Raw genomic sequence first — 23061 nt, forward strand, 5'->3', positions numbered from 1 at the left:
GATCAGATCTTTTTAAGAATCAGGAAGGTGTGTGCAGTGCATGACAGTCTCTCTGTTGCAGTCTGGCTGCCCAATCCAAGATCTGCTCTTGGGTGGCAGCACATCCAGGGAGTTTGGCTATGCGCACTATTCAAGCTGGAAACAGTTTCACAACATCTACATAGGTGGGAAATATTTCTTGCCAGTCTCAGAATAACAGATAGCTTTCTGAGAGAAAAAGGGTGCAGACAGTTCCCAACTAGTTACTGATACAACTTTAGAGACTAGTCTAGCTTGCACTACATTCAGATAGGCAGGGAGTGTACTGGTGTGGCAGATGGAACTTTGCAGAAGCACAGACAGTGGTTTAGAAAAAAGTCCAGGAGGAAAAACCCCATCCTTCTTTAGGTTAGTTATTTAGTTCCATAATCCTGACTGATATGGCCTATGAGTTAGATGTGAATGCCCATCCAATCCCAAAAGTAGACTTTGATTGTGGAGCAAGGATCATAATAAAGAAAGATGTGTATATATAAATTTATATTTATTATCATTTAAGAAAATTTAGGAAAACTGTCATTATTTTGTAGCTCAGTTAATATTTATTTTATGTATTTATTTAAAAATGTTTATATTCCGCTTATTTATTTAAAATCATTTATGTATCGCTTAACAGAAAAAATATCTTCCTAAGCGATTTACAATATATAATTATACAATTTATACCAACAAATATGAAAAAGAAAACTATAATAAAATAAAATAATAGTAAGAGCTAAGCGGATTATAGAACATGTTATTGTTAAACAAACTTGGTACTAGACAATTAAACAAACTTGTTAAAAAATTAATTACAATTTACACAATGTACTGTACTGCATAAGTAGCTTGGTTCATAATATTGTTTTGGGATCTTTTAGAGTAAAATAAGTAATGTGGAATAATTCTAAATTCTTGTCTCTTTATTTCTGCTGTGACATTTACTCTGAAGTACTCTTTGGGTTAGATCAGATTCTTCAGGAACCTAAATGTAGAGACAAACTGCATATGCAGAAATGTTTTCTTTCTCTTTGATTATCTTCTCTTTGTATCAAATGATAGTGCTATAACAATGCATTTTATATTCTTTCTGATGCATTAAGCATTTTGAATTAGGGATACTTGTTGCTCACTGGTTGTTTATATTCAGATCCCCATCAAGGGACTTCATATGCAATGTCTATATGAATGATCAGGATATATGATACTGGCTATAGTCATGACTGTAACATTTAGCAATATAGTGGCTATTGGCAAATGGTTTCTGCATTTTTGCTAAAATAGCTCCTAGCCTGTTCAGATTCTTATGAATTCTTATCAATTTTTAGTATATTGCTAATACACTTTTTGTGTTTACACAATGTAAATGTCAATCAAAATCTTCAGCCCTATGTTATTAAACAGTCATTCCTTATTGTCTCCCAAACTAGTCCAAACGATTGTTTTTTTCCCCCTACCGGCAGATGGAAACAGCGGAGAAAATCTTTATTGTACTGCTGGTACATAAGGTACTGTGCTACCTTCAGTCTCTTGGAATTCTCTCTCTCCAGCAGATGGTAGGGAGGTCCATCCTGCAGTTGGATTGCCTGTGAAAGATTTAAGGGCTCCCCGTGATGTTAGGTCCTGGTTTGGGGCCATCCTCCTAGTAGAGCAGGGTCAAGCAGGATGAATGTGAGCCTTGGGTGCCTTGTATCCTTTATCTGAGGAGGGTTTTGAAAGCCAGTGGTGCTGGCTTCCTCATGCCCTAACCTCTCCTCCCTCTCCTATAAGGCTCCTCTCCTGTCAGAAGATGTCCAAAGGAAAATGTTTGTTTTCTTCTTTCTGGAGTTTTGATTGTGGGGAGGTATGGTCCCTTTAAGATTTTTTTAAAAAACAAATAAACTTCGAAAGAGGCTTAGCAACAGCAGCTTTTGTTCCAGGCAGGAGAGGAAGCAGTACTTCCCATGGTGCGGGCTTTGATTTGGTGGCTGGAAAGGATGACTTTCTCAGGAAAGTGGGAAGCTTTGTGGCTGCAAGCTGTTAGTAAAGGACCTCCCCACAGAGCATGGGAAGCACTGTTTGGCCTGATGGGATCGTCACAGTAAGCTTATCTCTTTGGACCTTTGTTGGACTTTGTGGAAGGTGGGGAGGGCGGTTCAGGGTTTTCCCTGTTGGCGGTGGACTAGAAACGAGCAAAGCGGCATCAGCTGCAGGCCTCTAATGCAGATTTGACTGATATGCTGGACAGAGTAGTACCGGCAGCCATTTTGCCCCCCCTCCCTGCAATGCAGAGGGATTAGGGGGAGGAAGTAGAAGTAGTAGACCCCCTCGTCCTGTGTTTTTTTTTTCTTCTGCTGCAAGTAGTTTGCAGTGTGACTGCTCCCACGGAGCGTGTGAAGCGGTGTGAGGCCAGTGGGGATCGCCAGGTCATTATCCAGCCTTCGGGTTTATGTTTATCCTGTGCAGGAAACTGGAGGTGGCAGTTCCTCAGGAGCTTTTTCACCAGCTGAGAAGGTAAGAAGATATATCATGTACAGATTCTGCTGGAGATTCAGAGGACTAGGAGCAGAGGCCATTTTTTAATCTTTCTTTCCCATGTTTCAGGATGATTCATGGGAGGCTATTTAGAACTCACTGAATCTTTCCCTGGGTGCAAAAGGAGCATGTGATTAGAGTGATAATGCAAGGGAATGTCTGCTAGGTAGGATTTTTGGGATTTGACAAAGGTCTAAAGGTAGACAGAGCCTTGGTTAGTTAGGTTGTATCCCATTCTGGAGGATGCCTTGGTTTTTTTGGGTTGTTTTTTTTTTTTTAAGTTGCCCAAAATGCCTTGAGGGATTTGCTCTTCATGGTAGTTAGAGATTTGTTGTCCGCAGTGCTAGCTAGGTGGCTGCTGTGGGTGCACTTGCACTTGGTAACCTCCCCTTAAATGAGAACCTGCTCTTTGGGGAGGATTTGGAGAAAATGGGTGAAGCACTTTGCAAAGTGTAGGACTTATAGGTTACCAGAGGATGAGCCTTAGAATCTCCTTAAGGCCTCCCCCACTATGCAGAGTTTATAATAGCAGTGGCAGAATACTGTCAAATCTCAATTTTTATGAAGAGTGGACCAAGATAAAAACAGATCAATGGATCCTGTTTGCCATAAGGGAAGGTTATTCCTTAGAATTTGCGTGTCCATTAATAGAGGCTTTCATGGTCTCCATGGGCTTCCAAGGTGAAAAAGGCTAAAGCTCGAGCCATGTTGGACCAGCTTCTACTGTTAGATGCAGTGATTCCAGTCCCACTGGCAGAAAGAAGTCGGGGCAGATAATCCATTTACTTTGTGGTTCAGAAAAGGAAGGCATTTATCGGCCTATCTTGGACCTCAAGAAGATGAATGCATCCTTCAGGTGCCTCACTTTTGGATAGAAACTGTGCTCAGTGATAGTTGAGCTCAGGAAAGAGGAATTCCTGGTGGCTTTAGATCTGATGGATGCCTATCTTCATGTTCCCATTCAGATAGATCATTAAAGATTCCTCAGGTTTGCAGTGCTCACAGCTTTTTCAGTTTCTGGTGCTTCCATTTTGGCTGGTAACAAACTCATGTATGTTTTCCAAGGTGATGGTTATGGTGACTGCGGCATTGCACAAAGAAAGAATTCTGGTACATCTTTATTTAGACGACTGGCTTATTTCGAGCAAAGTTAAGGGACATTTGCCTGCAGTCCAAGGTAGTACAGAGGTTGCCGATATTAGAATGTTCTTAAATTTTGCCAACAGCAAACTACTTCCATCACAGAGTTTGGAATATCTGGGGGCGTGTTTTGAAATGAGAATAGGCAAGATGTTCCTTACCTTGGGCAAGATTCTAAAGTTGCAAGTACAGATTCAAGTCCTGATTTTCATGGCATCTTTGCTAGATCTGGTTCCTTGGGTATTTGTTCACATGAGACCATTACATAGAGCCCTTCTGTTATAGTGGAGTCCCTAGTCGGAAGATTTTGAGAGCAGGTTCCTCCCTTCTGAGGAAGCCAGATGGAGCCTTTCCTGGTGGCTCTCGCAGGACAGATTGTCCAAAGAAATGAAACTGGAAATTCTGGATTGGATCATGGTATTTATAGATACCAGTCTGAAAGGCTGGGGAGCCAGAGCCTATGGTTGGCATTGCAAGTTTCGTGGTCCATCAGTTGTTTGGAAGCAAGAGCAGTCAGGAAATCTTTAGAGTTCTTTCTTCCAGTAGTCTGAAAAAGGACAGTGAAGATGATGTCAGACAATGCGATGGCCAAGACATATTTATTTAGATTTTTTTTTTTAATATTCCGCTTTTTGCACTTTTTTTCAGCACTTCAAAGTGGATTACATTCACGTACCATAGGTATTTCCCTATTCCCAGAGGGCTTACCTGACAACAGGTACCATATGTCAACAGACGGGTCACCAAGAACCCAGCAGTTCCTTTGGTGGTTGGGATGTTGTTCTTTTGGGCAGAGCGACATCTGAAGGTTTTGTCGGCAGAGAAATAAGAATCAACAGGACTATTTTTCTGATTCATCCTCTATGATGACTAGGACTACTTTGCCACCTAAAGACTTGACTTATCCCATCTTTATTCAGAAAAAGTCTGAAGAAGTCTTTGTCCCTGCAACAGGGGAAGGAACCTAGAACCTTTGGATTATTAAAATTCATTGATTGATGCTCTGAAAGACAGTCCACAGACTGCTTCAAGAGCTTCAGTCACAGTGAGTTGCAAGAAAATTGGATTTAAATTATAAAGTGCAAGCAGATTCAGGGCTCAATATATTTTATCTACCCACTCTAGTCACTAGTTGTTGAGTTTGTTGTAAAACAGTGAAGTGTTCAAAACAGCATTCCCTCCTGTGAAAGACTAAAAAAAAAATATTAGAATTTAGGAAGAACTTTTTCCAAGGCTCTCATATAGTCAGATCCATATGTGACACTTATTAATCAGTCGAACTGCTGCTATGAAGTAATCAACTAATACGTCATCAAACGAACATCACGTGTACATGGAAACATCAGTTTTTCTTGTTTGAGAATAGAGACCTCATATAATATTGAGGAGAGTTTATATTGTAACTCTCGTTCTCAAATGTGTGGTTGTTTAATGTAATCACCACTACAAAATCGTCACAGTGAACTGACCATATTTTCCTTGTATAATCATTGGTTTCCGTTTCACAGATTTATATGAACTTATTTCACTATTTTTTTTTTTTTTAAATTTTTGACATTTTAATCAGTGACAAGCAGTGACGGGGCAGGATATTTGAGCTGCTCCTCGAGCATTTAACCGCTCAGAAAAGATCACAAAACGATAAGTGTCTTTTACTTGTCATTGATTAAAATGTCAACAATTTAAAAAAAAATTATATACAAAAAAGTGAAAATACGGTAATAAAAATTCATAATCCACAAAGAAATCTCAGATCGAAAAATCAAGGACTTTTACCAATTCCGTCTCTAAAAACAGCTCGGTTAACTTTGGTCAGAGAAAGAGTAATACCTTTAGCAAGTGCTACCTTATGGAACTCCTTACCAACCAAAACAAGATTACAACAAAACATAAAACCATTCAAAAAAGATATCAAAACTTGGTTATTTAGGAAGGCATTTCATGATAATCAGTAGTTTCCATTTACCATAGATATCTACACTTTTTCATACCTTTCTGAATTTTGGTTTTTCAATTCATTGTACTTTGTTTGACATACTCTTGCCGTTAATTGTTCTGAATATGATTTGCTAGATTTTAATTTGTTTTATAGTTTATAATAAAGATAAGGTATATGTTTTAGGAACCCGATATTGTATTCGTTTTTTAATCAATTGTTGTGAACCGTTGTGATGGAACCCCCTCTGAATAACAGAATACAAAACCTGTAAATAAAAATACAAAAGTGAAATAAGTTCATATAAGTCTGTGAAACGGAGACCAATGAGTATACAAGGAAAACAGTCAGTTCACTGTGATGATTTTGTAGTGGTGATTACATTAAACAACCACACATTTGAGAATGAGAGTTACAATATAAACTCTCCTCAACATTATATGAGGTCTCTATTCACAAACAAGAAAAATTGATGTTTCCATGTACATGTGATGTTCGTTTGATGACAGATCCATATGTGAGGCATTTGATACTTCAGCAAGAACCTCATTAGTGTTTATTGGTGCGAGAAGAATGGTATGGCTCAAGAGTTTCTGATTTCTGTGAAGATATACACTATTATTTGCGAGATGTTCCATGCTCAGGTGAGAATCTTTTTGGCAACAAAATCAGAGATGGTTGATCTAATAAAGGATCGTTACGCCATCTTTCAAACTCTACAGGAAGCCACAAAGGTGCAGGTGTCTTCCACCAGAAAGTAGCACACTTATCTATACAGACAACCTTTCTATTATCAAAGAAGGTGCTATCATCCATACCCAGGACAGTAATGATATCAGCAGCAACAACAATTTCCCAGATTCTGTGAGAGGGATAGAGAGCTTTCAGTAACTTTGAGCATTGTGAGCATAACCAGCCTTTCTCGAAATAATTTTCTGTCCCTTCCAATTGGGTGTGGATTAAAATTTTTAAATAGATCCTAGACACGAATAATGAAGGACAAATGAGTTGCTTAAAATTGTGAGCCGTCAAATTGACTCCACTTCTTTCTTATCCCACCAGATCAGCCATACAGAGCTCCATACTAGGCCAAATCCAGGGAGAGATAGAGGCCGATATTCAAAAAAGCCTCAAATGGCTAAATTATCTGGTTAAAGATAGCTGGATAAAATATCCTGGATATGTAGCAGGATATATGTCCTGCTGAAGATCCCTGAATAAAGTTATCAGGCCAACTTTAACCAGAGAATTTTAAACCTAACACTGTTATCTTTTGAATATCTCTGATTAGGTTTAAAGTTATCGGCTAAAAGTAAAAAATATACCCAGCTAAGTGTTGACAGGGATGTGCAGAAGGAAAAAAAATTGTTTCGTTTTTCGTTCCGCTGGAACCCAAATTTGTTTTATTAGTTTCTTAGGGGAAAAACCCAATTCGTTTATTAGTTTCATTCGTTTTTCGTTTGCCATTAAAGTCAATGGGGAAAGTATTTGCAGCCTATTTTTGGATGCAGAATTGGGGTTTTCTTATCAATTCTGATGAAACTTCTGGGGAGCAATCATCAGAATGAGAAAAGAGCTCCAAGGTACTTAAACTGTGGCAAAGTGGCACCAAAGTGGCATGAATAGCCTAAGGCACTGTAAAGGGGCAAAGGGGGTACTAGGAGTGGCAAGAGGGCCTTAACAGAGGTGCAAAGCAGCAGCGAGAGTGTCAAAAATAAACGCCACAGCTTCAAAAGAGCACCGATAACAGTTGCATGAACCCTCGAAGGCAGCACGACAGGCAAAGTGGCAAGACAAGTGGCATCAACATCGTACAGCACAATGAAAGGGGAACATAGCAAGCAGAAAGAGTGTCAGAAAAAACCACAAGGCGCCGATAAAGGGACAAAGCAGCAGAAAGACTAACACCAATACACTGAGGAACCATGATAGTGGCAAGAACACCACAAGGAGTAGAGTGAGACGTCTGGTGTATGTCAGCAAGGCAGAGTGGCAGAAAGTTGATAGGGGCAAGTCAGGTTGGCAGAGCGGAGGTAGTCAGGTCGCTGTGGTTTTGATAGGGGCAAGACAGGCTGGCAGGACTGAGGTAGTCAGGTCGCTGTGGTGTTGATAGGGGAAAGACAAGGAGGCAAGACAAGATGAGGCTCAGCCTGTGGATGATGTTAGGCCGGTAGTAGTGGCCCCTGGCGCGCCGGGACCAGGTCTTCTCGGAGTCGGGTTGTTTGTGAATGCAGCCAAAAGTGGGTGGTAAACTCCATCTAAGGCTAAATGCTGGCGCGAGACCGATAGTCAACAAGTAGGTCAATAAAAAAAAAAAGGTGCAGTAAAAAAAAGCCTGGCTGCCTGGCAGGCACAGCAGCAAAAAAGAACAAGTATCTTTTTCAGCAATAGAAAACTAATTGTAGCAAACTAGCAATAGCAATTGAATAAAGATTTGAGACACTATGAGAGAGCTCAAACAGCAAACAAGCTTCTCAGATAGAACCCAAGAAGAGGGGAGTGGGGTGAAGGGGGCCGTGGGATGGGGCCCCCTGCACGCAGCGCGACTGTCAACCGGGGCGAACTGTCCACCCAACCCATCTTGAAACACAGACCAAGGAGTCAACACGCATGCTAGGACCTGAAACATGATGAACTATGCCTGGGTGGGGTGGAGCTGCTACGGGTGCAGATCTTGGTGGTAGTAGCAAATATTTAAACAAGAGCCCTGGGGAGAGTTCCCTTTCCTTTGTGCAGGAAAGGGCTCCCTAGAATGGGTTCGCCCATAGAGTGTGGTGGTTCCGTTGGCGTCTAGTGAGCTCTCGCTGGTCTTTTAAAATCTGGTGGATGTAGCAGATATACAAACGAGAATTTTGAAGGCGGAGGAGGTTTCCATATGAACAGCTGTTCAACATGTCAGAGGGTACTAAGAGATAGGCTACATCCGGGAGAGTTCCTTTTCCTTTGCGCAGGAAAGGGCTCCCTGAAATGGTTTCGCCCGAGAGTGGGGCACGAGCCAAAGTGTGGCGAAGTGGAGGAAGTTTCCATGTGAACAGCGGTTCTGGTTCAACATTTGTCAGCGAGTACTAAGAGAGAGGCTACACCCGGGGAGAGTTCCCTTTCCTTTGCGCAGGAAAGGGCTCCCTGGAATGGGTTTGCCCCAGAGTGGGGCACGAGACTCGGAAAGTGTTGCGACATGGAGGAGGTTTCCATGTGAACAACGGTTCAACATGTGTCAGCGGGTGTTAAGAGTTAGGCGATACCCGGGGAGAGTTCCCTTTCCTTTGTGCAGGCATGTTGTGGTTTGATCTGTCACTTCTTCCTGAACTGGTTCACTGCCAGAAAGATAATTCAACAGAGGATGCTTTTAGAGCAATAGAGACTGCCATTTGTGAATCAAGAACTGAGCTGGAGATTATTTGTGAATACCCAGAAGCTATTAACTGTACTTATGCACTTCAGTTGATGACAAAGGAACTTGAAGAGCTCTCAGAAATAAGAAAACTGCTACTCAACTCCAAATCTACAATATCAACCTATGTTGACTTTGTACCCTACATAGTGCCTCTGTAAACTGTGGGAACACAGAGGATGAACTAGAGTACAATTGCCACCAGTTTTCTATAGTACTAGAAACATTAATGTTGGCACCTAAGAAAGATTTAGGGAAAATAGCCCATATTATGAAGGTCATGAAAACTATTGCGCATATGAAATATGCAAGCTCCAAACATCTTAAGTCAGCTTTTTATGTTCTTACATTCCAAATGTTGCAAAACAGGAAAATATTTTCTGGAAAGAAGTGATGCACAAATACATGAAACTGAAATTAGAGATACTAGAACTAAACTCAGACAGGCATAGCGTTTGGGGTCAGGCTCTTGTAGTGATGTAAGGGCTGGACAGTGGACAGACAGGCATAGCGTTTGGGGTCAGGCCCTTGTAGTGACGTAAGGGCTGGACAGACAGGCACAGCGTTTGGGGTCAGGCCCTTGTAGTGACGTAAGAGCTGGACGGACAGGCACAGCGGTTGAGGTCAGGTACATGTGCTGATATTATCTGGAGCATATGAGGCAGTTGGAACTGCTGCAAGGCTTTAAATTGCTTTTATTCATCTTGCTATTCACAGGGAAAATATGGAAACCCATGCAAAGGCATGTTTTCTTTTGTTTTTTATTTATTTATGCAGTTTATACAATTTTAGACAATAATCAACTTGTCAATGACAGGCTTACATATATAGATTATTAATCCTTAATCAATTTAACACAATAAAGAAAAAGAGAAAAAAAAAAGAAATAATCATAATCTATTATACATATGCCTTTTTTTTTTTATAAAGAAAAAGAAGATCCTAGTTCGTTCAAACTGGAGCAAAATTTAGGAAAAATTACATTTAGAAATAGGTGGGTTTAAATGCTATTTCTCTATAAACCAATGACCAGCCTGATGGAAAAAGTATCATTTTTTAACTCTTGATTCCAAAAATTTTTTAAGTTCTAATGGTTCTAAAAAAACATAATGCTCATTTAAATATTTTATAATACATTTACAAGGAAAGTAAACTGTCATCTGGGCTCCCAGTTGTTTAACTTCTGGGCCCATCTGAAGAAAACTTTTCCTTCTTATTTGTGTGTTTCTAGTAATGTCTGGGTACATTCAGATTTTTTCAGTGAGATATAATTTTTCTCGATTCCTTAGAAATAATTTTAGAATATTATCTATATCCTCTATCTTTGAAAACCTCACACACAAGGGTATCCCTTGACTCAATTTGATCTTCCATTGAGCCTTCCAAAAAATCTGTGAGGTTATCTTATGGTTGAGTTTGATTTAAAACCTTATTATCTTCTTGTTTTTTGGTTGCAATATAAAAGATTTTCTCTATTGAAAGAATATCTTCAGGGGCAATTAATAAGTTTTTTGATTTAGAAATCTTTTAAATTGTTCCAAAGGAGATATAAGTTTTACTGAGGGGAAATTCAAAATTCTTACATTTTTATAACGAAGATTATTTTCTAAGACCTCAAGCCTTCTTGAATTCGCTGTTTCTCCCTTTATCAATCCTATTTGTACCTCTTGAATCTTACAGGCCGATACAGTAAAGTGCGGCCGCAGTTACCCTGCTTCTAACCCACTTTCTACTCACAATTTGGCTGCGTTAACCCAACCCGCAATTCACTATCCCTTTTAACCCATCCTTACCGCTTCTTTAAATCAACGGGTACCCCTTTCCGCCCGCGGCATGTATATGAGATGTAAACGATCAGATTACCTATTCCCCCCCATTCAGTAACGCGCTCCCCGACTATCGCCTTTTTAACCTGCAGTTTAGCCGCGCCTTTAACCTGCTAATTTACCGCCTACCCCTACCCCTGCGTTAGAGGCAGGGGTAAGGGTAGACGGCAAACTTTCCCCCAAAAGAAAACCTAAAAACCTAAAATCCCCTCCTCCCGAAGCGACTGGACATGTAAAACCTAAAATCCCCTCCTCCCGAAGTGACTGGACATGTAAAATATGTAAAACCTAAAATCCCTTCCTCCCGAAGCGACTCGACATGTAAAATATGTAAAACCTAAAATCCCCTCCTCCCGAAGTGACTCGACATGTAAAATATGTGAATGTAACCAACTTACTTTTTGTTTCTTTTTCAGCCCTTTCAGCCTTCTCTGCCGTCCTCTGAAGGGGGCAGCCGGCGGCGAAAGCGGCTTCCAGCGGCCCCCGCCGGCGAAGACGGACGAACGCACGCCCGTAGTGCACGGGCGCTCAAGCCAACGAAAGCACATGGACGGGCGTGCGTGTGCTTTCGTTGGCTTGAGCGCCCGTGCACTACGGGCGTGCGTTCGTCCGTCTTCGCCGGCGGGGGCCGCTGGAAGCCGCTTTCGTCGCCGGCTGCCCCCGCCGGATGCCCCCTCCAGAGGATGGCAAAGAAGGCTGAAAGGGCAGAAAAAGAAACAAAAAGTAAGTTGGTTACACTTATTCACATATTTTACATGTCAAGTCGCTTCGGGAAGAGGGGGTTTTTAGGTTTTACATATTTTACATGTCTAGTTGCTTCGGGAGGAGGGGATTTTAGGTTTTTAGGTTTTACATATTTTACATGTCGAGTCGCTTCGGGAGGAGGGGATTTTAGGTTTTTAGGTTTTCTTTGGTTAAAGTTGGGATCCACTTCCTGGTGCCTTTCATTTCAAATGTCATTTGAAATGACAGGTACCAGCGCACCCAGGATACTATATAGGCGCTGTATAAAGCGCCTATACAGTAAAATGGATTGCGCTTCATGGGCGCGCGTTTGACGCGTGTTGGACGCGGCTTGAATTTGCATGCGATTTTAATACAGTATCGAGTGGTAGGTGAGCCGAACTGTGCGTGCGGCAAACGCGGGTGCGCCCGGCACTAACGCAGCTCTTCCTACCGCTCCTCACTGTATCGGCCTGTTAATTAGCTGTTTCTCTAAACTCTCACATTTCTGTGAGTTCTTTTTTACTTTTTCATCTATTATTTTCCCTTGTGTTTGTACCTCAGACATTTTTACTTCAAGTTATTCATCGAAGTTTTTAAATCCATTAATACTTCCCATATATTTTCAAGAGTAACCCCACAATTATCCTTAAATTGAGAGCTTTTCTTCTTAACACTTTTTCCACCTTGCTGCGGGTAGTTATCGATCCTCAAACCTGGGGATCCTACCCCTCCTTTAATGCCTTTCGGTGTTGATGTTGAGGGATCCATAGATGAAAATCTTTCTCCATTTCCCTTCTCTACCACCAATAATGGATCATCTCTGGAACTTCCTTTAATACCTTCACTCAGTCCCTTTCCTCCCCCGAAGCTAGGCAGTAAGTCCACATCATCGGTAGGACTTATCACCTCTGGATTCGGATTTTGTAAAGGCTTAGGCGGATCTGGAGTCAGAGGAGCTCCGGGACTTAAGGAGATCTGAAACTGTTCCTGAGATACCAGAGACTGCTCCTTCTCTGTACCTAGTTCGGAACTTCCCGGAGATTTCTCACTTAAAACCTTGAGAAAGTTCTCAATTAATGGCTGGGAAGGGACTGGATTGAGGGCAGTCGGGGTCTCTGGATGCAGTCTTCCCTTCCTCTTTGTATGCAGCATTTTCAAGAGGAAAAAATAGTTTCTTTCTCAAGCACCATAAATCTAGACTAGGACCTTCGTGAGGGACAGAGAGAGTCTGGGCAAAAAACACAAAAGTTAAAACTTACTTTAGAAGATCTATTTTAAGTTCCTTCTTCATTTTTCTTTCCAAGTTTATCAAGATCCAAATTGCCAGGCAAAGCCGCGCGCCGGCGACGACTGCGCGCCGCAGGGGGGGCCGGTTTTGGCACTACCGGTCCCTCCCCTTTGATGACGTCAGACGCAGCTGGGCAGGAAGCAGTCCACGAACCTCCGTAGAGAAAAAATTGTAGCAGGTAATTAATTGAGGAAATTCGCCCGGCTCAGGGGCAGGGATTCACCTCACCCCTCAGGCTCCGTCCTCTCTTTGTCCCCAACCTCGCGCCGCAGGGGGGCCGGTTTTGGCACTACCGGTCCCTCCTCTTTGATGACGTCACCCTATGATAACTGGATCACTTGTATATTATACAATGTTATTATATTATTATTATGTGTTTCCGGACTTCACCACCCAAAAGACTACATTACACAATCTGCCTCCACTTTTTAATCTTCTATACATGTTTATTGTATTGTGACATCATTTAAGTAGTCAACCCAGTAGTTATCCCAGAGAAGCTACCTTTTGTTGATTCTTCGAATAGTCACTGTTTCATTATGTTACATGCAAAGCCTTTTGTTGATTCTTCGAATAGGTACTGTTTCATTATGTTACATGTAAAGCCTTGTTTAATATGTTTCTTGTAAAGCCTTGTTTAATATGTAAAGCCTTGTTTAATATGTTTCTTGTAAAGCCAAGGGCACTGTTTCCCGTCCCGAGGCATTTTTGCTGTTACCTGTAAACCGGATTGATTTGTTTCCTAACAGGAAATTCGGTATATAAAAATTCTAAATAAATAAATAAATAAATGACGTCAGACGCAGCTGGGCAGGAAGCAGTCCACGAACCTCCGTAGAGAAAAAATTGTAGCAGGTAATTAATTGAGGAACTTCGCCCAGCTCGGGGGCAGGGATTCACCTCACCCCTCAGGCTCCGCCCCCCCGCAAAGGCATGTTTATTTTCAAAAACACTAGCATTTCCATCAACTCTGGTGCCAGCCTTGTGCGTTGAGGGCTCATGATATCCCCTGTCATTGAAAACACACGTTCACTGGGCACACTGGTTGGTGGACATGATAGATATCACTGAGCCACTTTGGCTAGGTGTGGCCAGACAGTGGACTTGTGTGCCCAATATGCCAGTGGATCTGTCTGCATGTCCTGTATGGGCTCTATGAGATACAGTGTCACTGACATTTGTGCTGGTGTCTCCTTTGCTTTGGTGGGCTGAGAGTCCTTTTTGCCAGCTGCTTTCACTCTAGCCCGTTTCAGAACAGATGTTTTATTAGGGAAAACATGGCTTTGGATTACTGAAGTGGAGGAGGAAGTACTAGCTGTCGCTGACAGAGTGCTGCTCCTGCTTGGGCTTGCACTACTCTCTGAAGTGCCCACTGTTTCCTCCTCTGCTTCATGCCTAATCTGTCTCTGCCTATGGTGCTCCTGTTCATGGACGTTTACTAACAGCAGGTCCTTCACAAATGTGAGACAATCGGACTGTAGGGCGAGTGTCCCTTTCACACGGGGATCACAGACTGTGGTGAGCATTATCTGTAGTCTTTTGTTAAAGGTCTTAATCTCTTTTGCACCTGCTTCTGCAAAACGTCCAGACAATGCAGCACCTCTGCTGTCATTCCCTCTTCCTGTTTAAAGGCCTCCAAATTTCCTCCAGAAAATTAACTATAGGGATGATGTCAGCCAAGGTGGCACTTCTGGAACTCAGCTCCTCCGTGGCATCCTTGAAGGGCTGCAGGATTTTTACCAGCTGACTCATGACTAACCAATCATGATGCCCTAGGGGACTCTGCACACCTATATCCATTTCTGCAGAAAGTTCATGAAGGGGTGTCTGCTGCTCCACTAACCTCTGCAGCATCATATAGGTGGAATTCCACTGGGTGCCAATGTCTTGAATGAGACGCTTGTGAGGCATCCTCAAATCAGTCTGCTTTTCACGGAGAACCTGCCTTGCCTTCACATTTCTGTGGAAGTGCACTGCTATGTTCCTGCACTTGTGTATTAAGTCCTGCAGGTATTCATTCTCTTGGTGTTTGAACTTCAACCCCAGAGCTGACTTCACTACCAGGTGCAGAGTGTGTGCACAAAACATTGGATGTTCTGAAAGCGCCTGTTGGATATTACCTTTACCATGTTTGCACTATTGTCTGTGACAAAGAACCCTGCCTGAAGATTCCTGTCTCGCTGGTGTAGCTGCCAGCCCGCCAGCATCTGTCTAATGCATGCTAGTATATTGGCTGAGTTATGGGCATCGTCCGTCAGGTGGGTGTGTAGTAAAGCCCACCTCCACCCTGATACTTGTTCACTAATAGAGCTGCTGTCTGCCCCTGCCTCAGCCAGGTCCCACCTGTGTGCTGTCAGGGAGAGGTAAGAGTGTGCAGCATTCATGGAGGTCCAGATATCGCAGGTGAAATGCACTCTCCCCTCTGCCTTAGCTAGCAGCGCTTGGATGCGACTGCGACACTGGTTGTACAGGCTGGGGATGACCTTTCTGCTAAATGTGGTTCTGGAGGGGACTTTGTGATTTGGAACTAAGACCTTCAGCAAATGCTTGAAACCCACATTCCTGAACATACCCAGATCAGTCCAGAAAAGTGGGTTGTGTATCCTAACCAGCAGGTGGAGTCAGAGAACAATTAGAACTTTGGGCACTGCTACATAACGAGAGTGCCACCTGCAGTCACTTAGTATTTCTCTGACTCTGGGTGGTACAGATGCACACTTGCAGTCTTTAGTTATATTTTTTATTTAGTTAGTTTGAATTTAATTTTTTGGTTTATGGTCGCTTCCTGAGGTGTTAAGCGCCTTCATGGGCTATCCCTCAGTAGAAGCCGGGCGTCTGGGAAATTGGATATTCCTGTCAAGGTTTCGCCCGCCACAGTTCGGTGTCTGATGACCAGGGGCTCCTGGCTACTCACCAATGTCTCTGCTACAGCTGCTCCCTTGTCTCCTGCAACAGCTTTTCTCTGTGTCTAAAAGAACTGTTTTCACTGCGGCTGACTGACAGTCTTCAGTGCTGAGGTAAGGAGAGGTGCAGGAGGGACCGGGTTTTTTAAGGTTGACCGGGAAAGCTGTCAGCCTTTCCCTGACACAGTGCAGTGCCTTGCTGTACACTCCAACTGAGACTGTTGTATGTGCACAAAAAAAATTTAAACTCCAGAAGATGCCTACTGGGGATTTGGATTAAAAGAACACTGCTGTACCAATATATGTGAGTCTGGGAAAACTACACACAGATGCACAGTGCAGTGCCTTTATGTACACTACAACTGAGACTGCTGTATGTGCACAAAAAAATGAAACTCCAAAGACAAGTCTGGAAGCCTGAGCAAGCACAATTCCTAGTGATGCTGCTTCTTGTTTGAAAATACCAACTCCCAGACAGCCACTGCAACTCTCACACTATTTCCCACCCACATCACTCATACCCTTCCTGCAACCTACCCCAGGGGGGTAAGATCAGCAGCAAAATGCCACTGCTGGCAGCTTGTCTCAGTGGGAGACAAGTGCAGTAAAAAAAAGCCTGGCTGGCACAGCAGCAAAAACGAACAAATACCTTTTTCAATGGAAATTTCTATCAAAGTAGCAAGCAATAGCAATTGAATACAGATTTGAGACACTCAGACTAGCTCTGAGTAAATCCACCTCCCCAAACAGCCGAGAATAAAGTGTGTGGCACGCCGCGTGCTTAAGGTATAAATAGTACAGCAGGAACAGCATCACAGAGCACTGAAAGCAGCGATTGGCTGCATTAGAAAAATGCTTATCTCTGATACGTTGCCATTCTGGGCTCCTTGCCAACCTGTCTGACCCACTCTATGATAGGGCTGTGAGGTCACTTATGTCTCACAGGAAAGGGCTGGTTGTTGCTATGGATACTTCCGCATGGCCTTCTCCTATTTCAAATGACTGCTAAGAAATCACTGCGAACCAAAAGAATGAAACTAATATGATATGTTTCATTCGTGGGGGATCACCATACGTTTTGCGAACCCACAAATTAAACGAATAGGGACTTATGCATTGCGGATTGCACATTCGTTGAAAACGAATGCACATCCCTAGTTGATAGTGGGGGAAAATCAAAGAGGTCCAGGCTAGTGGCCTAATTCTCCCAATCCCTAATCAATATGTAAAAAATAAATAATACATTTTAAGGGATATGTAATGCAGTGTTAAATTGTTTTGATAGTTAATGGAGGTTTCCACTGTCCAGAGTTAGCTTGTTACAGGTAGTACTGGCAGGCTGAAGTCAGCACAGAAGTATATAAGGAGTGATGTTAGCGAGCCTGTTATTCTCTGTCTCCATCTGCTAATCACTGGTCAGAACCCCTGCATAAGGACTGATCTGACTGAACTCAAGGAAAGAAAATTATCAGGTAAGAACTAATTTCACCATATATTGCAGTTCTATTTTGAAAAGGGTCATATATTACTGACTGAACAAAAGGTAACCCTTGATTCAATACCCTTTTGTTGAACTGCAATTAACAGTTTGCCTGAAATGTTCATCGCTGACAGTACTGTGACATTTATGACTTGGTCGTGGGTCTGTGCCATCTAGTATCCTCTTTGTGGGCCTCTGAATCTCCAATGAAGTCTGCGATTGAGGTAATCTTCCCCTAAAAATTACACTCTTTCCTGAAGAGCAGTAGACTCCTTCTCAGATCCACCTCACGAATCATCTGACATGATTGCAAACATCAACAAACATTGGAATTTTTTTTCCATGCATATTATTTTTTTCTGAGAGGTCCTTGATATTGTTTACTTGTGGACAGAATATATGTGAACGTGGTATTCATGCTCCATTACCATCGGTACAGTAATTGAATGTCACAATCTTGGAACATTTTGTATGTAATATCTACAATTTTTGTGCGAGTACAAAATATCCCACATTAGATTATAGTGTTACTATAAAGTATCTTTAGTAATATATATTTTACAATGTTCTTGCTCACTAGTATATGTGGGGTGGACAAGGAGATCTAGCAAAGTCAGATTCATTGAGCACAAGAGTTGTGTGTTCACCAAGAAAACAAATGTGCCGCATTGTGTATCATAAGGACATAATTTTGGTGATTAAAAGTGGACAGTAATAGATATTGGCCCTAGTCACCCTCTTGGGGGTAACGGGAAAAATTGTTGAATTATCATGAACAAAACTGGATGTATTCTTTCACTGCTATCAAACCCAGTGGTCTCAGTTATGAGATTGAATGGAATTCTTTATATTGATTGTGGCTATTTTATTACACTGTGCATTCTATTATTTTGATATTCTGTATCATCCTTGGTGACATTCAAGCCCACCCATGTGTTTTGACTATGCTATTGGTAATAATATTGTTAAACTTGATTGGTTTATTAAAATGTTATATATGTCATTTAATCTGGTGTTTCCCTTCATTGCAGACCTTCATGAACCTGGGCTACTATCAAACATCCTGACGCAGCTTGTTGGAGTTGCTTGAAACATGGTGCCATGTTGGGTTTGTGATGCGACCATGATTATGCGAAGATTGAGTGATGACCATGGGACTGGTTGATATTCACTGAATTATCGGGACTTTTGAGAACACAAGTGTTTTATTGTGCATTTATGGATTCAAGTTATTACATGAGGTGACTATTGAGTAAGGCTTTAATTTTGAAAAATTTACAAATTGATCAAATGATTGGCACAGTGGACACAAGTGCAGTTTGATTTGCTGCGCATTTAGTTCTCCCATTTATGATGATCATTTAACGCAGATTATTTCCAAGATGTACAAAATTCATAAATATTCTTAGTGGGGTGGATCCTTTTTTGTTGATTATTATTAGTTTCCACTTACTATGGTTTCCTTTGTTAGTATTATGGAATCTTCCTCCAGGAACTTGTCTCACCCATTTTGAATCCAGCTATGCTGTTTTCACTATATCCTCTGGCAATAAATTCCACAGTTTAATTTTAGCTGAGTGAAAAAATATTTTCCCTGACTTATTTTAAATGTACTATCTATGAGCTTCAAGGAATGAACATTAATCCTAGTAATATTTCAATGGGTAAACTAGAACATGGGGGAAAGCTGACAGTTGCTCAGCAGTGCATGGTTTGGAGGAAGATATCTTCAAAGGATGCTAAAATAGTAGAGGAGTTAGGGAATCCTGATAGAGAGGTTCCAGTAAAAGCAGTAGTAGCCCATGTATTTATAAGTAAAGAGCCACCTAAGTTAAAATATTCTAAAATACCCCTGTCAAGGGATAAGCAGATTGTTAATAACAACAAAAAACATACTTTGAAATATGTGTATGCTAATATCAGAAGTCTAAAAAATAAGATGGGAGAGTTATAATGTATAGCACTGAATGAAATGGTATGCATAATTGGCATTTCAGAGACCCGGTGGAAGGAGAATAACCAATGGGACCCTCCTATAACAGGGTGCAAATTATATCGCAATGATCTGGTGGATCAATTTGGTGGGGGGATTGCGCTTTATGTTAAGGATGGTGTCGAGTTCAGCCAGATAAAACTCCTGCAGGAGACTAAATGCACAGTAGAATCCTTAATGGGTGGAAATTCCATGTGTCATCAGAGTATAAAGATGGGAGTATGCTATCATCCACCTGGCCAAAATGAACAGAAGGATGATAAAATATTAACAGAGATTAGAGAAGTTAATAAATTTGTCATCATAGTCATAATGAGAGATTTTAGTTACCCCACTATTGACTGGGTAAATGTAATATCATGATTTGCTATGGAAGTAAAGTTTCTAGTTGAAATGAATGATTGCTACATGGAGCACTTGGTCTGGGTACTGACAAGAAGGGGGATCCATTTTAGACCTAATTCTTAGTGGAACACAGGATTTGATGTGAGAGGTAACGGTGGTTGGGCCACTTGGCAATAGCGATGATAATGTGATCAAATTTGACAATGACTGGGAGGACATTAAGTAAATCTACAACTTGAGCATTACACTTTCTAAATGGAGACTTTGATAAAACGAGGAAAATAGAAAAAAACTGAAAGGTGCAGTTACAAAGGTTAAAAGTTTATATCAGACATGGTTGTTGCTTTAAAAATACCATCTTAGAAGCCCAGTCCAAATGTATTCCACACATTAAAAAAAAAGTAGAAGAAAGGTCAAACAACCGTCAGCATGGTTAAAAGGAAAGGTGAAAGATGCTATTTTAGCCAAAAGAATTTCTTACAAACAAGGTGTTGCATATAGGGAAAAATAACCCTTGCTGTAGTTACACGATGCTAGGTTCCATATTAGGAGCTACCACCCAGGAAAAAGATCTAGGCATCCTAGTGGATAATACTTTAAAATCGTCGGCTCAGTGTGCTGCAGCAGTCAAAAAAGCAAACAGAATGTTAGGAATTATTAGGAAGGGAATGGTTAATAAAACGGAAAATGTCATAATAATGTTTCTATATCGCGCCATGGTGAGACTGCACCTTGAATTCTGTGTACAGTTCTAGTCGCCGCATCTCAAAAAAGATATAGTTGCGATGGAGAAGGTACAGAGAAGGACAACCAAAATGATAAAGGGGATGGAACAGCTCCCCTGAGAGGAAAAGCTGAAGAGGTTAGGGCTGTTCAGCTTGGAGAAGAGACGGCTGAGGGGGGATATGATAGAGGTCTTTAAGATCATGAGAGGTCTTGAACGAGTAGATGTGAATCGGTTATTTATACTTTCGAATAATAGAAAGACTAGGGGGGCATTCCATGAAGTTAGCAAGTAGCACATTTAAGACTTTTTCACTCAGCGCACAATTAAGCTCTGGAATTTGTTGCCAGAGGATGTGGTTAGTGCAGTTAGTGTAGCTGGATAAGTTCTTGGAGGAGAAGTCCATTAACTGCTATTAATCAAGTTTTCTTAGGGAATAGCCACTGCTATTAATTGCATCAGTAGCATGGGATCTTCTTAGTGTTTGAGTAATTTCCAGGTTCTTGTGGCCTGATTTGGCCTCTGTTGGAAACAGGATGCTGGGCTTGATGGACCCTTGATCTGACCCAGCATGGCAATTTCTTATGTTCTTAAACATTGGAAAAAGGAGCCATCTGAGAAAAATAGGAAAAAGCAAAAGCATTGGCAAGTTAGATGCAAAACATTGATAAAGCAGTTAAAAGAGAATTTGAAAAGAAGCTGGCCTTAGAGACAAAAGCTTTTTAAAGTATATCTGAAGCAGGAAGCCTGGGAAGGAGTTGGTTGGATTATTAGATGATCGAGGGCTAAAGGGTCACTTAGGAAAGATAAGGCCATCGTAGGAAGACTGAATGAATTCTTTGCTTCACTGCTTACTGAAGAGGATGTTGGAGAGATACCTGTGCAGGAAACTATTTTCAGTGGTGATGATTCAGAAGAACTGACACAATGCACTGTGAAGCTGGAGCATGTAATAAGGCAGATTGACAGATTAAAGAGTAGCAAATCGCCTGGACCAGATGGTATACAGCATAGAATTTTGAAAAAATTCAAAATTGAAATTGCAGATCAGCTACTGGAAATTTGTAACTATCTTTGGGGTTGTCTACCGTGCTTGAAGCCTGGAGGGTGGTCAGCATAACCCTGATCTTTAAAAAGGTATGCAGGGGTGATCTGGGAAATTATAGACAGATTAATCTATCCAGTGCTGAGAAAAATCATGGTAACTATTCTAAAGAACAGAATCAGAGAACTTATAGAAAGGCATGGTATAATAAGACACAGCCAGCATGGATTTACACAAGGGAAATCTTGCTTTGCCTATCCGCTTTACTTTTTTGAATGGGTTAATTAATTAATTAATGCATATTTCTATTCCGCTGATCCGCAGATCTCAGCGGAGTACAAAAATAATAATAATGGTGAGCTGGTGGATAAAAATACATTTGGATTTTCAGAAAGCATTTGACAAAGTACTCAATGAGAGACTCCTGAGAAAATGTAAATGTCACAGGATAGAAGGCAATGTCCTATTGTGGATTGCAAACTGGTTAAAAGGTAGGAAGCACAGAGGACTAAATGATCAGTTTTTTCAGTAAAGAAGGTAAACAGTGGCATGCCTCAGGGATCTGGGCTGAGACTGTTGCTTTTTAATATCTTTGTAAATGATCTGAAAAAAGGAACAATGAGTGAAATGATTCAAAATTATTCCAAGTTGTTAAATCACAAGTGGATTGTGAAAAATTGCATGAGGGTCTTGTGAGACTGGAAGACTGACCATTTAAATTGCAGATGAAATTTAATGTGGACAAGTGCAAAGTGATGCACATGGGGAAAAGTAACCCACACTGTAGTGGCACAATGTTAGGTTCCATATTAGAAGTTACTGCTTAGGAAAAGGACCTGGGCTTCATAGTGAACAATACTTTGAAATCCACAGTTCAGTGTATGGTGGTCAAACTAGCGAACAGAATGATGGGAATTATTAGGAAAGGAATGGAGAATAAAACAGTGAATGTCATAATGCCTCTGTATTGCTCCATGGTGAGGCCACACTTATAGTAGTGTATGCAGTTCTTCTCACTGCATCTCAAAAAAGATATAGTTGCATTAGAAAAGTTACAGAGAAGGACGACCAAAAGAGAGGCTAAAGAGGCTTGGGTCTGTTCAGCTTGGAGAAGATACATCTGAGAGGGTATGATAGGGGTCTATAAAATCATGAGTGGAATAGAACAGGTAATGTAAATCGGTTATTTACTCTTTCAAAAAGTACAAAGACTAGGGAACATTTCATGAAGTTAGTAAGTAGCACATTCAAAACAAATCAGAAAATTATTTTTCACTCAATGCACAAGTAAGATCTAGAATTTATTATCGTAGGAATTGATTAAGGCAGTTAGCGTAGCTGGGTTTAAAAGAGGTTTGGACTAATTCCAGGAAGAGAAGTAAGTAAACTGTTTGTAACCAAGTAGACTTAAGAAATAGCCACTACTTGTCACTGCGCAATAGCAGCATGGGATCCTGCCAGGTATTTGTGACCTGGATTGTTCACTGTTGGAAACAGGATACTGGGCTTGAATGGACCCTTGGTCTGACTCAGTATGGCAAGTTCTTATGTTAAATAACTGCCTGTGTTGATCCATTTTACCCTACTCAAGATTTTATAGATCTCTATCCTATCTTCTCTCAGCCATCTCGTCTTTAGGCTGAAGAGTCCTAACCCATTTAGCCTTTGCTCATAGGGGAGCCATTCCATTCCCTTTATCATTTTGGTCACTCTTTTCTGTGCCTTTTCTAAT

The 23061-nt window shown here is 41.3% G+C and overlaps 1 protein-coding gene across 8 annotated transcripts in view; it reads left to right on the top strand.

The window, feature by feature from the left end:
• Positions 1-23061, top strand: part of CLOCK (clock circadian regulator) — a 430837-nt gene that overhangs the window by 84586 nt on the left and 323190 nt on the right. For 7 of the 8 annotated variants that reach the window (XM_029587462.1, XM_029587474.1, XM_029587432.1 and 4 more), the window contains one exon: positions 18254-18463. Coding sequence is in view for 5 of the 8 variants with exons in the window: in XM_029587432.1 (XP_029443292.1) it covers positions 18441-18463 (23 nt within the window). In the remaining 3 variants the exon portion in view is untranslated. Of the gene's footprint in view, positions 1-13647; positions 13695-18253; positions 18464-23061 lie in introns of those variants that run through there. The other variant, XM_029587446.1, reaches the window with a different exon arrangement.

The sequence above is a fragment of the Rhinatrema bivittatum genome, chromosome 1 (assembly GCF_901001135.1).
Source record: "Rhinatrema bivittatum chromosome 1, aRhiBiv1.1, whole genome shotgun sequence".
Taxonomy (NCBI): Eukaryota; Metazoa; Chordata; class Amphibia; order Gymnophiona; family Rhinatrematidae; genus Rhinatrema; species Rhinatrema bivittatum.